This window comes from Orycteropus afer, unplaced genomic scaffold (genome assembly GCF_000298275.1).
Source record: "Orycteropus afer afer isolate SDZICR_OR568_19922 unplaced genomic scaffold, OryAfe1.0 scaffold00020, whole genome shotgun sequence".
NCBI classification, from domain to species: Eukaryota; Metazoa; Chordata; class Mammalia; order Tubulidentata; family Orycteropodidae; genus Orycteropus; species Orycteropus afer.
Window position 1 is genome coordinate 3,464,137 of NW_006921607.1, and position 14,635 is coordinate 3,478,771.

Below are 14,635 nucleotides of genomic sequence, written 5' to 3' on the forward strand. Positions count from 1 at the left end.
CTGGCTTTGACGTAGTTTCCCACAGAATGAAGTTCGGGCTTATTTTGTTGTGAGGGAATGAGGAAAGAGAGTGACAATGTGCCAGGAGACTCAGATAGAGTAAGATTCTTCTTGTCAGTTTTACTTAGAAAAGACTTGTTGCTTTCATGTAAATTACAGCCAGAGGATTCCAAGTGAAGCAGGGAAGATGCTCAGAATAAGCCATTTGCATTTGGGGAAAGACATGCACATCCAAAGAAAGTCTACAGAATCCCAAAGTTTGGCTCGAACAAAAAGCTGGCGAGCTTCAGAAAAAAGCCTACTTACGACGCTAAGGTGGAATAGTAATTTCTGCAACCTCTTGCTTTTCCTTGATGTCTTTTATTAAGAAGCTCTTGATAAAGCTTTACAAAAATTCTTTAATTAATCCTCCAGGCTTCTCAGGGAAGACGAGCTCTTCAGGTTATTGGATCTGATTTCAATCCCTCTCCCACAGACCAAAAGTCTCTATCATCTTTCTTCCTGTGGTTGATAAGGTAGACCAGGCCAGAATCGAATGCAAAATGTCTCAGAACGTCAGTCCCCTTCTGTTGGTTCTCTCTCCTGCCCATGGGGCTCTCCCCGCTCATCCAGCAGCCTCATTCTGCTTTCCCCTCACTTTCTCCTCCAGCCCACCTTGCTTTTTGTTCTATTTTTGCAGGTCGTTCATCCCCAGGCTCTGAGATCTGCGTGGGGGGAGATTCTGCAGCAGCCCAAGTCGGTGAGCTCCGTGGCTGGGGGAGGTTTGCGTTTGCTGACAGAGCTCAGGCTCCCTGCTTTGCCCCAGAGGTGTGAGGGGTGGCAGGCGAATGTTATGTCTCCTGTGGCAGCTGGGAGTGGGATGTCACTGTGGTTCCTGAGGCTGTGTGGCAGAACCCAGCACGTTTCAACAGAGAGGGCAAAAGGACCAGCTCTGCTGCTGTTTGAGAAATTTGCAGTCACCTTAAGATATATAGAAGGGGTTAGAGTTTCTTTAGGTGACTCTTAGGAGTCAGGAATTTTCCATGTACCATATAAATGTGTGTGTCACACCCCTCAAACAGTGCTGTGTTCAAATCCCAGCCCCCACTGCTAATTTGCTGTATGACGTTGAGACCATAGCTGCCTTCTCTGAGCCCTAATTTCCTCATCTGTTAAATGAGGAATGTTTGCAAATAATGACATTTACCCCCTAAGGTTATTGTAAAGATCTCTGGTTGCACAGTGGTTAAAGTGCTCAGATGCTAACTGAAAGGTTGTGGTTCGAACCCACCAGCCTCTTTGCAGGAAAACAACATGGCAGACTGCTTCCATAAAGATTATAGCCTTGGAACCCCGATGGGAGTTCTACTCTGTCCTTTAGGGTCACTATGAGTCCAAATTGACTCACTGGCAATGGGTTCGGTTCGGGGATTAAGGTTATTATGGGGAGTCCTTGGGTAGAACAAATGGTTAAATGCTGGGATACTAACTGAAAGGTTGGCAGTTTGAACTCACCCAGAGACACTTAAACAAAAGGCCTGCTGTTCTGCTTCCAAGAGCTCACACAGCCTTGAGAACCCTGTGGTAGACAGCTCTACTGTACACATACAGGGGGTCCAGGAGTAGGGATCAACTCGGTGGCAAGTAGACTGGTAAGGTTATTGTGAGGCTCCAACTGGATACTGTGATATGCCCGGCATTTAGTAGATACTCAGGAAATGCTAGTATGATTGCTCAAGTTTTCATTGTTTCAAAGTGACAGAGTTGGACCCCTCTCCCAAGTCTATTCAAATGTATGTAAACATCCCATTCCATCATCCTGCATCCTATGGCCAGGAAATATGCCCTAATTATGCCCTAATATTTCTGTCTGTGGGGCTGGCACTCCTCTCCCCTCCCCACCCTGTCCTCCCCAGCCCAGCAGAAGACTTAATCTCTTCATCTGCTACTGTGGGATCATGAAGTCTCTTCTTGATTGATTCTCTCTAATTCCCTCTCTCAGTCCTCACCTCCCTGGGTCATTCTTACACAATTGTTGCATTTTATCAGCTCTCTGCCATCATTCAAGAGGATCAGTAGTTGGTGGTTTGATTTCAAAGGTGTCTGAGGAAGGGCGGTGAGGCAGCTGATGTCTCTCACCATTGTCTGTCATCGCAGCTCATAAATGTTGGCTCATCTCACTGAATTCTGACAAAGGGCTGAAAACTGAAACTCAGTTTCACTGAGACAGAGCTGGTCTCTGTGGTGGGCAGTTAATCCTGACTGGGGGATACCAGGCAAGCCTGGGCTCAGCTGCTGGGATGGAGCAATGTCCCCAAGTCCTCTGTAAATCTCTCTCAGCCTGGGTCCATATGGATGATTTGTGGCAGGTGGGTAAGTGGCTGAGGTCCATGAGTCACCATCACTGGGCTTGGTGCCCATCTGGCCCACCCCACTGGCCAGAATGGTTGGCTGCAGGATGCAGGCACATTCACCAGGGGACAAATTGTCCACCCAAAGGCTTAACTGCCATGTGGTCCCTTGACCTATTACAAGACAATTCAATTTAACTTGACAAGGGTTTAACCAACAAATTGCTCTCAAATCACGTCTAAACTCATGGCAAGGTCGCGTGTGTCAGAGTAGAACAGTGCTCTATGGGCCTCCAGTGCCTGATTTTTTGGGAAATAAATAGATTGCCAGGCCTTTCTTCTGGGCCACCTCGGGTGCACTCGAACCTCCAACCTTTTGGTTAGAAGCTGAGTGCGCTAACCATTTGCAACTCTCAGGGACTCCTGACAAGGAGTCTCCATCTCTGGTCCACTCTCCTTTTACTTTCCTGTCCATCCCTTAAATGCACCAAATAACAAAAAGGATGAGGTGTTCCGTAAGGTCCTGCTCTTGAAAGCCATTCATTAAAAAATGCCATTAATAAACCAGGTTTTCTGGTCTGAGTCTGGTGGAACCACTGAGACTATGGCCCCTAGCTGCCTGTCAGGTCTGGAATTGAACCCATACCTGTGGCTTCCAGCCAAACAAAAGACAGGCGTAGGAGTTGAACATTTACCTGAGGTAGATACACTCCTTGGAGAGAACAATCATGGGAGAAAGAAGGGCAGTTAATGCACAGGGAGACAGCTCAGAGGGCAGGAGTGCATGGAGGGATGGACACAGGGAAGAGGTGACTGTTGGGAGGAAGTGGGAAGGAACTGTTGCATTGTGGTGACTTGTGGTCAATGTCATGAGACAAAGTATATGGAAAGTGAATTTGTTCTGTAAATTTTCACCCAAATCACAATAAAAAATAAATGCCATTAATGATCCCACCGGACTCATCAACTGCAGGAATGTTTTTGCACTCTGGTGTTGCACAGAGAATGGTCCAGGAGAGGGGGTTGCCCTCAGCATGGGGTCCATGTCCTGCATTCTGTGATTTGATTTGATTTTTGCTAGACTAAAGCATCTGACTGCTAACCAGAAGGCTGGAGGTTCAAACCCACCAGCCACTCCTTGGAAGGAAGATTGGGCAACCTACTTCCATAGTGATAACACCTCAGAAACCCAAGGAGGGGTCCCTATGAGTCAGATATGGCTCGATAGCAGTATACAACAACAGACTAAATGGTGGGTTGACTTTCTATTCAGAACCAAACCCCTGTGCTCCCCCAAAAGTGATCATTTATCTTTTGCTATCAACGCTAAAAGGAGCTCTGGTGGTGCAGTAGTTAAACATTTAGCTACTAACCAAAATTCTAGCAGTTTGAACCCACCAGCCACTCTGTGAGAGAAAGATGAGGCAGTCTGCCTCTGTAAATATTTCTAGCCTTGGAAACCCTGTGGGGCAGTTTTACTTTGTTCTACAGGGTCCCTGTGAGTTGGAATCAACTCAGTGTCAGTGGGTTGGGTTTCGGTTTATCGACCCTAAAGGCCTAATAAGACACTGTTTCTCCGATGTTCTTAATCTCCCTTTGTCAACCCACTGGAGACCCACGAAGATGAACTTTATATATTTTCGAGTGGGATAAAACTCCTGGAGTGGTTTCGTTTCATGAATGTGAGTGTTTGGTGTGCATGGGGGTGCATGACTTGATGGACATTTAACACCGTATCTACTCCCCAGAGAGGGCTTGATGGAGCGGAGCTGGCAGACTGCTTTCTGACCCTGATGCTGCTACTGCTTTGCCTTTTAGGCTTGGCCCAATCATTTCACCTCTCTGATCCTCTGTTTTCCCCATTTGGAAAATGGGGCTAATGGTGCCTAGCCCACTGTAGTCTCCTGAGGATGAACATTAAATGAACGAGGCAAAACACATGGCAACGAGTTTGGTCCCTCGTAGCTGTGCCTCAAACGGGGGATGCTATGGACTCAGAGAACTCCACCTCCACTCCATGCACTTGGTGACATTGAGGGGCTTGGGGGGCACTCTGCCCTGCTGATCCTCAGTTTTTCCATCTGGAGCCCCAACCCATAGGGCTCATGGAGGCGTCTATGGTGCATCAGGGCCTGGTACAGGGCAATAGTGCAATTCTTGTTGGCGGTTCAGATTGTTGTCTTTATGAGGTTGATGGGAGTCATGGCCGGGTGTGGGAGGCCGAGTTCTGTCTCTATTTCCCTCCTGACTCATGATGTGACCTTAAACAAGTGATTTCATTTCTACCTTTTCCCATTTCCTCTTCTACCAAATAGGGATAATCATATGCAATAAAGTGCTCCAAGAGATAATTGCCATGATAACTCATGCCATTATTATTCCGTGTTGGCTTTTTTAATAAAAATGCTTGCGGCTCCTCTGAGTCCTCAGTTGAATGCAATATAGAAATATCGTGGAGGAGCGAACAGTAGGAAGACTCTTCCTTTGGAAGGAACTCTGGGATAAAAAGGGGGTCTACGTTGTGCTGCCCTTTAGATGATGTTTGTCATGGTGGCCCTCACGAGGGCTGGCAGGGAGGTGAGGTGATACCAACCCCATTCACAGATGAGAAGACTGAGGCTTGGAGAGGGAGTGGCTCACCCTCAGTCACAATGTGGAAGAGATGGGACCCCAGAGCCCTGTGCCTTTCTCCCTCAGGGAGAAGGAAATTCACAAGGTGAGTTTCCAAGGCTCCTTCAGTGCTTGCCTAAAGAATCAGCAGGAGCACCAGGGCAGGCAGTGGGGGTTGCTACAAAGGGCTTTGGATGCTTCACAGGGGGCAGGACCACCCTGCCTCTTCCTCCAGTTACACCACCTCACCTAACTTTGGACAAAACCTCTATATCCTGGAGTACTTATTTCCTTTCCAATTAAGGGAGAATCACCCTCCCTGCCACCAGCCCACGTTTTCCCCACCACTCCACTGCTCTTGAGTTGATTCTGACCCTATAGGAAGAGTAGGGAGCTCTCATGGTGTAGCGCCTAAGGCATTTGACTGCTAACCAGGAGGCTGGTGGTTCAAATCCACCAGCCACTCCTTGAAAGGAAGGTTGAGCAATCTACTTCCATAGTGATACCTCCTCGGAAACCCAAGGAGGGTCACTATAGTTGGATCCAATTCGATGGCAGTGAGTGAGTTGAGAGGACAGAGTAGAACTGCCCCATAGAGTTTCGGAGGCTGTAAATCTTTACAGAAGCAGATTGTGTCGTCTTTCTCCCACAGAGTGGCTGGTGGGGTTGACCTGCCAGCCTTTTGGTTAGCTGCCAAATGTGTTAACCACACACCACCAGAGCTCCTGCTTTCCCCGCAAGGCTATTAAAAAGTGCCCTGAGGTAGTGACAGGAAAAGCTTCAGACACTGCCAAGCTCTTAAGGTTTTCCTCTGCGAGGGCTAGTAGATATCCCAGCTGGCCTGCTCTGTTGAAAGAACCCACCCTTTCACCATGGTCTGAAAGTCTGCCCTCCACTGAGGCCATGCCTAGGCTGCTCCTTGTGCTGTCCAAGTGGGCTCGCTCTTCACTTCTCACGTGATGATTGACTAAGTTCCTCTTGCCTCAGCTCATCCCAAATCAGAGATGATAAGCAGGCAGAGCTGTCTCTGATCTATGGTTCCCAGGCTCTGTTACTCAACGAATCTCCAACAGAAAGGCAGAAACTCTCGCCTGGGACCCGTCTGATACTGCTCAATAATTTATTTATACTATAAAAGGAAGGAAATAGGATCGCTTGGGAAAATCGTAGGGGCGAGATGTCTCTATTACTATTAATGATCTGGTTGGAAGTTTGGGGCTCCCATTTAGAAGCCAAGTGACTTGGGCAAGCACTCACTTCTCCCAGCCTCAGTCCTGTCTTCTGTACAATGGGTATAAAAACACTTTCCTTTGGGATTGTTGTGAGGATTAGAGTAACGTGGTGATGTGTAGTCTGGGTGGATTAGTCATGTGTGAAGAGCACTCAGCCCAGCCTGGCACATAGCAGGCCCTCAACACATGGCGGTTAATTCATTCACAACTGTTTTGGAGTTCCCACTGTATGTCAGGCCCTTTATTTTCTCTCCTTTCCTCTTCTGCTCTCCTACTGCCCAGGTATGATCAGAATAGAGCCTTCATGCTACGCTACATAAAGCACCTACTGTGTGGTTAAGGCATTTGGCTGCTAACCAAAAGAACAGTGGTTTGAACCCACAAGCTGCTCCATGGAAGAAAGATGAAGCAGTCTGCTTCCATAAAGATTTATTTTCTTGGAAATCCCACGGGGGTCGCTATAAATCAGAATCGACTCAAGGGCAGTGAGTTTGGAGTTTGGTTTTTGGTGCCAGGCACCAAGCGAGGTGTTCTATACATTGTATCTTACTTAATCCCCACATCAACCCTCTGAGGTGCTATTAGCCCCATTTTATAGCTGAGAAAACGGAAGTGCTGCAAAGGTAAGTAATGTTTGCAAAGTGGTAGTGAGTGGTGGGCTGGGATTTGAGCACTCATTACTAATCGCTGGATCCTACCCTGTGCTGCTTTCCCGAGTTGGTGGAGTAGGCAATTTCGGGCTGCAAACTCAAGCATCTCTCGGGTGCTTGGCAAGGACAGACACAGGGGAAACCACTGGGTGGGGACAGCTGTGAACTGGGTAGTGAGTGTCCCATCTCTGACTGTTGCCACATTGCAATGCAGGCTCAGAATTTCCAGGGCTCTTGATTTTTCAAGACAAGTTGAAAACTAACATTTTGAAATAGAAAAATGTCACAATTTTTAAATGTTGGCAACAATTAAAAAAAAAAAAAAAATCCTTGTACAGGTCAAGATGACCTTAGCCCGTTTGCTAGGTTTGCGTTTGGCCAGCTTGCACCTCTGGACGTTTGTGGAAGTGCAGGGAAAGAGCTCAGCCCAGCCTGGTCCAACACTGCTCTTCATCCCTTCCCTCTGTCCTGCAGGAAGAAGGCCCTTCTAGGACAGCTCTTCCTCTGGCCTCCCCCCCACCAAAGCCCCTCCTCCAACTCACCCTCCTGGGAAACGCACTGGAACTAAGGGTGGGCCGGAGGGGTACAACAGACCGGGAAGCGTTGGGGGTGGAGCTCCTTTGGGGCCCAGTTCTGGGGGATTGGGCTGTGGGAGACTTTGCTTAAAGATATGGACTCAGTGGCTGAAGCGACTCCCAAAGTCAAGGTAACCACAGCAACCTGAGCACTGCCTTTAGCAAGACGGATCAAAAGTAAAGCTTGGAATAAAGGCCCTCATAGGAGCTCTGGTGGAGTAGTGCCTAAGGCATCTGACTGCTAACCAGAAGGCTGGCAGTTCAAATCCACCAGCCACTCCTCAGTGGTATCACTGATATCAATACTTCTGTAGTGATACCACTTCAGAAACCCAAGGAGGGGTCGATATGAGTCGCATCCGACTCGATGGCAGTGGGTGGAGGTAGTCATGAGTGACCTCCTCCCTGCAGCCTTCTTCCCATCTCTCCGCCTTCCTCCCTCCCCTCCTCCCAAGGCCTTCCCCTTTCAGAGCCTCCCCTTCCATCTCTCTTTGCCTCCCTCTTCTCCCCGCCTCCTTATCTCCCCCTCTGTGCATCCCTCTCTTGCTTCCTGCTTCCCTCCTCCTGCCTCCCTCTTGTTATCTCTTCCTCTCTGTCTAGTATCTCTCTCTCTGCCTCTCCCACTTCTTCCTTCTCTCCCCACTGTACCCTCTCTCTTTGTCTCAGTCTCCTCTTCCCTCCTCTCTCTCCACCTCCCCCACCTCCGCTCTTCTCTCACCTCCTCTTCTTTCCCACACCTCTCCTTCCTTATCCCCACGGTTTCACTCACACTTGTTGGATTTCCTTTCGCAGCTGTTGGTTTAGTCAACCATGAGGTTTCTCTAGGGGGATGATGGTGTGATCCAGAAAAATTCTAAGTGGGCTTCAAAGAAGTTGAAGAGCTTGGGCCACATTCAAACATTCACCTGTTTATTCCCTCACAAACTGGTATGAGCCCCTGCTCAGGCTTCCCCTTGTATTTGGTGCTGGGGCACCATTCATTCATTCCTGCCTCTTTAATCTTCTCCTCACATTTAGAATAAACTTCTTACCTTGGACAACATGGGTCAGCATTACCTGGCCTCTGCCCATCTCTCTGTAATTTTCACCTTAGTCTCTCTTACTTCATCTCCCTCCAAACACTCTGGCCTCCTTGCCATTTCCCATTCATACCACACAGTCTCACCTCAGGGACTTTGCACTTACTGGCTCTGTGGTGGAGGACTCAAGAAAGTAAGAAGTGATTATGGGATGTAGCCAGCACATGTGGCTGTTGGAGCTCTGAGGAGGCGTCCAGCCCAGGCACACTTCCCAGAGGAGGGATCAGAGGGTGATCCAGGCCTGGGGAGGTGGAGTGGATGGGGGTGGTGAGGGAGGCATTGCAGGCAGAGGGAGCCCCAAGTGCACAAGTGTGTGTGTGTGGGGGGGGTGCATGAAGCATTCATTTTGGAATTGCCCAGGTCAGGCAGAACTCACACTCAGCCCATCTGTGTTCAAATCCCAGCTCAGCTGCCTACTTGCTGTTATTCCTTGGACAGATTGTGTCATCTCTCTGTGCCTCTATTCTTCCTCCATAGAATGGGGAGGATATAGTCCCAGCTTTATGATATTGTTATGAGGACCTCCTACATTAAGATGTGTACAGGAGTCTGGCACACAGTGAGCACTTAGCCAGTCAGCTCTCCATCTGGGGAAAGCCCTTGCATGGCAGGCCAAGGGGACTAGCATCATCTCAAAGGACAGCCTCTGAAGAGGGTCAGCAGAAACAGGAGTGCAGTCAAATTCACATTTCAGGAGAGTCTGTCCTCTGGCTGCCGTGGAAGGTACTTGGAGGGCAAGGTTGGAGGCTACTTTAGAGCAAGAGGAGGCTGGTATGGACCCCTGGAGGGAGAAGATGGAGGCTGGGGTGGGAGGTGGATCAGAGGGACCTGGGCAGTACCCAGCGATTAAGAATGTGGGCTCTGGGGCTAGACTGCCTGTTACAAATCCCAGCTCTGACACTCACTAGCTCTGGAACCTTGACAGGTGACTTAACTTGGACATGTCTCAGTTTCCTCATCTGTCAAGTGGGTAGGATAATAGTACTCACCCTTAAAGTTGCTGTGTATGAATGAGTTAATCCCTGAGAATTGCTGAGAGCATTGTAAGTCCTTAATAACTATCAGAGCAGCTAGAATTATTTTTATTAAATACAAAGTTGACTGAGTGAGTGACAGTCCGGGGGACAGGCAATGACAGGAGATGGAAGCTTCAGAAAACTGGAAGAACAGACAAGTGTCTTCTGGCTCAGTGGGTGGTCAGGGGATTTGAAGTCTGACAGACAGAAGCCAAGTCCTAGCTTGCCACCCTCCTAGCTCTATAAGCAATCATGTCGGCCTCTCTCTGAGCCTCAACTTCCCCATCTGTCCTACGAAAATAATAAAACTCCCTTTGAAGGGTGATTGGGCAGATTGACTATGGAAGTATACCCCTAGCACATAGCAGGTCTCCGAACATGTTAGTTTCCTTCCTCAGAGATGTATCTACCAGAAGTAGCACCTATGGCAATATTGAAATTGCACTCCTGTCCAAACATCTGACACCATCTTTTAGTTCACTTTACCATAGTATCAGCTCAAAAATTAAGTTCGTTAATCCTCTGCTTAAAACATTATGGCACCATATGAAAATTAGAAGGATGCCTTCCTCACTCTCACTGATGAAAATTGGTCTATGATGGCTAGAAGCTTTTTTTTTTTTTTTCAATTCCTTCTTTTTCTACAAGGAACTTTCGTGGTGCAATGGTTAAAACATTTGACTGCTAAGCCAGAAGGTTAGCAGTTCAAACCCCCCAGCTGCTCTGTAGGAGAAAGATGAGACAGTTTGCTTCCGTAAAGATTTACAGACTTGGAAACTCTATGGGACAGTTCTACTCTGTCCTATAGGGTCACCATGAGTTGGAATCTATTTGATGGCAATGGGGTTTGGGTTCTTTTTATAAACTCAGCAGAGCAAATGACACAGTCTGCCTTAATCTATGGAGGCTCTCAAATATGAAAGCATTAGTTTTAACTTGCTGAATGATCTCATACAGCTGGTGATGGTTAATAGAAACTGCTTAGTGGTGCCCCCTTCAAGTGGTGCCCAGGGCATGTGCCATACCTGCCATATATTAGCTACACCTCTGCCCTTCCTTAACCCTTGGAGTTGGCCACCCACTTCACCTCTCTGGGCCTCTGTTTTCTCGTTTGTAGAATGGGACCAAGAATATTCTTGTGCTGCTGCTGGTGTGAGTTACTGAGATGACTTGCACAGGCTTAAGACAGATCCCCAGAGTAGGTGTTCGTGGATCTCACCATCTTCTCTTTCTTCCTCTTCAGCAGGAACGCTTATGACAATATGGCCTGGCAGGAGCTGTTGCTGGCTGCTTGCCTCCTTGTGCTCCCCTCCGTCTCCGCAGATTGCCTGTCCCCGTGTTCCTTGTGTGCAGTGAAGACCCAGGATGCGCCCAAGCCTATCAAGCCCCTGGTAGGTCCTGGGACATCTGGGTGTGGAGGTCTGGGATGCTGCTACTTGTCTTGCAGACTCATCCTATCTGTGCAGGGCTCATCTTGCTCTGCAGACAGCCTGGTCATCAAGGGCTGCTATTTCTGGTTCCCACCCCACTTCAGGCCTCCCTATCACAGATCCACTCAGGTGCAGCAAGAGGACCCAGGAACCCTGATGCCCGGCAACAGGGAGTGTCACTCATAAAGTGGTGCTGTGTGGGAATTGACAGCCCAGGATGAATTTTTCAGGGCTTCTCTCCACTGGGCACCTCCAAATCCACTCGCCTTCATAGAAGGAACTCTGGCCATGCCCTAAATGCCAGTGTCTGGGGGACAGGATCAAAGCCCGGACCCATCTCCTGAGTCTCAACATCTCTTGGCCTGGCCTTGGCTTTGCTTTGAGACATAGTCCCCCATGTGCCTCCCTCACAACAACAGGAAGGCTGGAGTCTAGGCACAAACGGTGTGGTAGACAGAGCACAGGCTTTGATTTTTCCACTTTCTAGTTCCATGTCCTTGGCACCCACTCTCTGAGACTTAGTTTCCTCATCTGCAATATGAGGATGATTCCATGCAATATGACATAAAGTATTTAATGTGTGATATTAGCCACTGCTCACTAAGATGCATACGACACACCACTTGTTGCCAATATACAGCCTCAGGAGATCACAGTGGTTAAGCGTGAGACCTTGAGACATTAGACAACCTTGGTGCAAGTTTCAGTATTGTCTCTTATAAGCTTTGTTGACTCTTGACCTTGGGTAAGTTATTTAACCTCTGTGCTTTTATTCTAGGAGCCCTGGTAGCATGGTGTTTTAAACACTTGGCTGTTAACCAAAAGGTTAGCAGTTTGAACCCACCAGCCACTCTGTGGTATAAAAATATGGCAGTCTACTTACATAAAGATTTATAGCCCAGGAAACCCTATGGGGCAGTTCCACTCTGCCCTATTGGGTCACTATGCATCAGAATTGACTTGATGGCAATAGGGTTTGGTGCCTTCATTTTCTCTTCTGTAAAGTGGGGCTAATGATAGCAACAGCCTCATGAGGTTATTGAGAGGATAAAATGCATCAATGCATGTGAGGCACTGGAGCAGAGCCTGGCACACTGTAAGGCACTGTATCATCATTGTCATTTGTGATAATTGAATTCTCCCAGCACCTCTGTGAAGTGGACACTGTTATTCCCCCTCATGTGTGTTATTTCTACCATTCTGTGTTGCTTCTGCCCCTCTCTATAAAATGTGGTAACATCCCTAACACCTGGGAAAGTTTGGGAGAGCCAACCACTCCTGAAAATCGGAAGCGAGGAGAGGATGAGTGAGCACAGCAAAGCACTCTGGGAATATCTCACTTCCAATCCTGGTATTACTGCTTGTATGTGCCCTTGGGAAAGTTCTCCAAGCCTATTTCCTCTTCTTCCACAGGGGCACAGAATCACCGACCTTTAGGTATCATTGTTGTTGTTGTTGTTATGTTGTTATGTGCCGTCGAGTCGACCCCGACTCATAGCGACCCCTCCTTGGGTTTCCGAGGCAGTATCACTACGGAAGTAGGATTGCCCAACCTTCCTTCCGAGGAGTGGCTGGTGGGTTTGAACCGCCAGCCTTCTGGTTAGCAGTCAAGTGCTTTAGCCACTATGCTACCAGAGCTCAAAATGGGTAGCCCCCTGCTTAGAAATGGTAGCTAATTTTGATTTTCTCAAACGCTGGACAATGACTCTGCAGGGAGGGAAGAGTGCATATGTTTTGAAGTTTGATAGGGGTGAAGTGACATGACCACCATGGTCTTGTGGTGTCTTTTGCAGGTTTGCTCCCTGGAATGCCAGACCTCCCTGCTGCCCTCTGGGGAGTGGGAGAGATGCCAGGGCTTCCTGTCTGTTTTCACCTCCTTCGCCCTTGGGCTCAATGGCAAGGAAGACTCAAAGAGCAAGGCCATTTTGGAAGATCCCTATGGTGAGCTGGTCAAGCACACTGGGCCCTTCCTGAAGAAGCTGGAGAAAAACAAATTCCTCCCCAGCACCCCCACGAGGGAGAATTCTCTGAGCCAGACCCTGGAGGAGAAGCTCAGGGGTCTCTCAGGCAGGTTTGGGGAGGGAGCAGAGTCGGAGCTAATGGGCGATGCACAACTGGAAGATGGTGTGATGGAGGCAGAGGCACTTGGGTCTGATGAAGAGGATTCCAAGAAGCAGGTCAAACGCTACGGGGGATTCTTGCGTAAATATCCCAAGAGGAGCTCAGAGGTGGCTGGGAATGGGGATGGGGATGGGGATACGGCAGCCCATGAAGACCTGTACAAACGCTATGGGGGCTTCCTGCGGCGCATCCGTCCCAAGCTCAAATGGGACAACCAGAAGCGCTATGGTGGCTTTCTCCGGCGCCAGTTCAAGGTGGTGACTCGGTCTCAGGAAGACCCCAATGCCTACTCCGGAGAGCTTTTTGATGTGTAAACACCTTCCCCTTCATGCAGTTGAAGTGGGAGCTACCCCTGACGCCTTTCCAGATTGGAGTGCATTCATTCATATTCCTGTATGAGCCCCACCCCATGCTCAGTCCAGCACTTTCTACAAAACATCCAAACCCAGCCTAGTCTCTTCTGAGGCCAGTGATGAGGAAGGGAGGAGATTCCCCCACCACCTGTAGGCTTTGTGCTTGTCCAAGACCCCTTGTTGTTGTTGTTGTTATGTGCCATCGAGTTGGACCTGACTCATAGCAACCGCTCCTTGGGCTTCCGAGACAGTATCAGCACAGAAGTAGATTGCCCAACCTTCCTTCTGAGAAGTGGCTGGTGGGTTTGAACCATCAGCCTTCTGGTGAGCAGTCAAGTGCCTTAGGCACTATGCTACCAAGACCCCTAGACCTCTAAAATTGCCACCATAATCAACTTTTGAATCAATCCCTCCACCCTGTTCACATGACCCCCAATTCCAGAGTGACTTGTGCTTTACAACCTCTATATCTATGAAGCTCAAACTTTACTGATCACATGACTCTCTCACAAGAAACCTAAGAATCCCTCCAATATGCAGATATATTCATTTGGATATTATATACATGTATCATAAAACATACAAAAGATAGAATGTAAAACAATTAAATGTTGTTGGGTGCTGTCAGTCAATTTCAATTCGTAGCTACCTACACAAGTGCCATCCTGCACCATCCACACAATTGTTGCTGTGTTTGAGTCCACTGCTGCAGCCACTGTGACAATTCAGCTCATTAGGGGTCTTCCTCTTTTTCGCTGACCCTCTACTTTTCCAAGAATGATGTCTTTCCAGGCACTGGTCCCTCCTGATAACATGTCCACAGATGGTGAGATGAAGTCTCACCATCCTTGCCTCTAAGAAGCATTCCAGCTGTACTTCCTCCAGGACAGACGAAATTGTTCTTCTGCCAGTCCATATTCAATTCAATATTCATATTCAATATTCTTCACCAAGATTGTAATTCAAATGCATCAACTCTTCTTTGGTCTTTCTTATTTACAGTCCAGTCTTTATATGCATATGAGGTGATTGAAAATACCATGGCTTGAGTCAGGCACATCTTAGTCCTCAAGGTGATGTCTTTGCTTTTGAAGATTTTAAAGAGATCTTTTGCTCCAGATTGCCCAGTGCAATATGTTGTTTGATTTCTTGACTGCTGCTTCCATGGGCATTGATTGTGGATTCAAGTAAAATGAAATGCTTACCAGCTTGAATATTTTCTGCATTTATCATGATGTT

The 14,635-nt window shown here is 48.1% G+C and overlaps 1 protein-coding gene across 1 annotated transcript; it reads left to right on the forward strand.

Moving 5' to 3' along the window:
• Nucleotides 1–10,754: 10,754 nt before the first annotated feature.
• PDYN (prodynorphin) lies at nt 10,755–13,357 on the forward strand. The gene is made up of 2 exons (XM_007960023.1): nt 10,755–10,883; nt 12,716–13,357. The coding sequence occupies exons 1-2, from the start codon at nt 10,755–10,757 to the stop codon at nt 13,355–13,357; spliced, it is 771 nt and encodes a 256-aa protein (XP_007958214.1).
• The last annotated feature ends 1,278 nt before the right edge of the window (nt 13,358–14,635 follow it).

Excerpts from the sequence above, each read along its gene's own strand:
- PDYN (XM_007960023.1), top strand. The coding sequence starts at position 10,755 with ATGGCCTGGCAGGAGCTGTTGCTGGCTGCTTGCCTCCTTGTGCTCCCC. Across the intron at positions 10,884-12,715 it reads CCAAGCCTATCAAGCCCCTG|GTTTGCTCCCTGGAATGCCA; the intron begins GTAGGTCCTGGG and ends TGTCTTTTGCAG.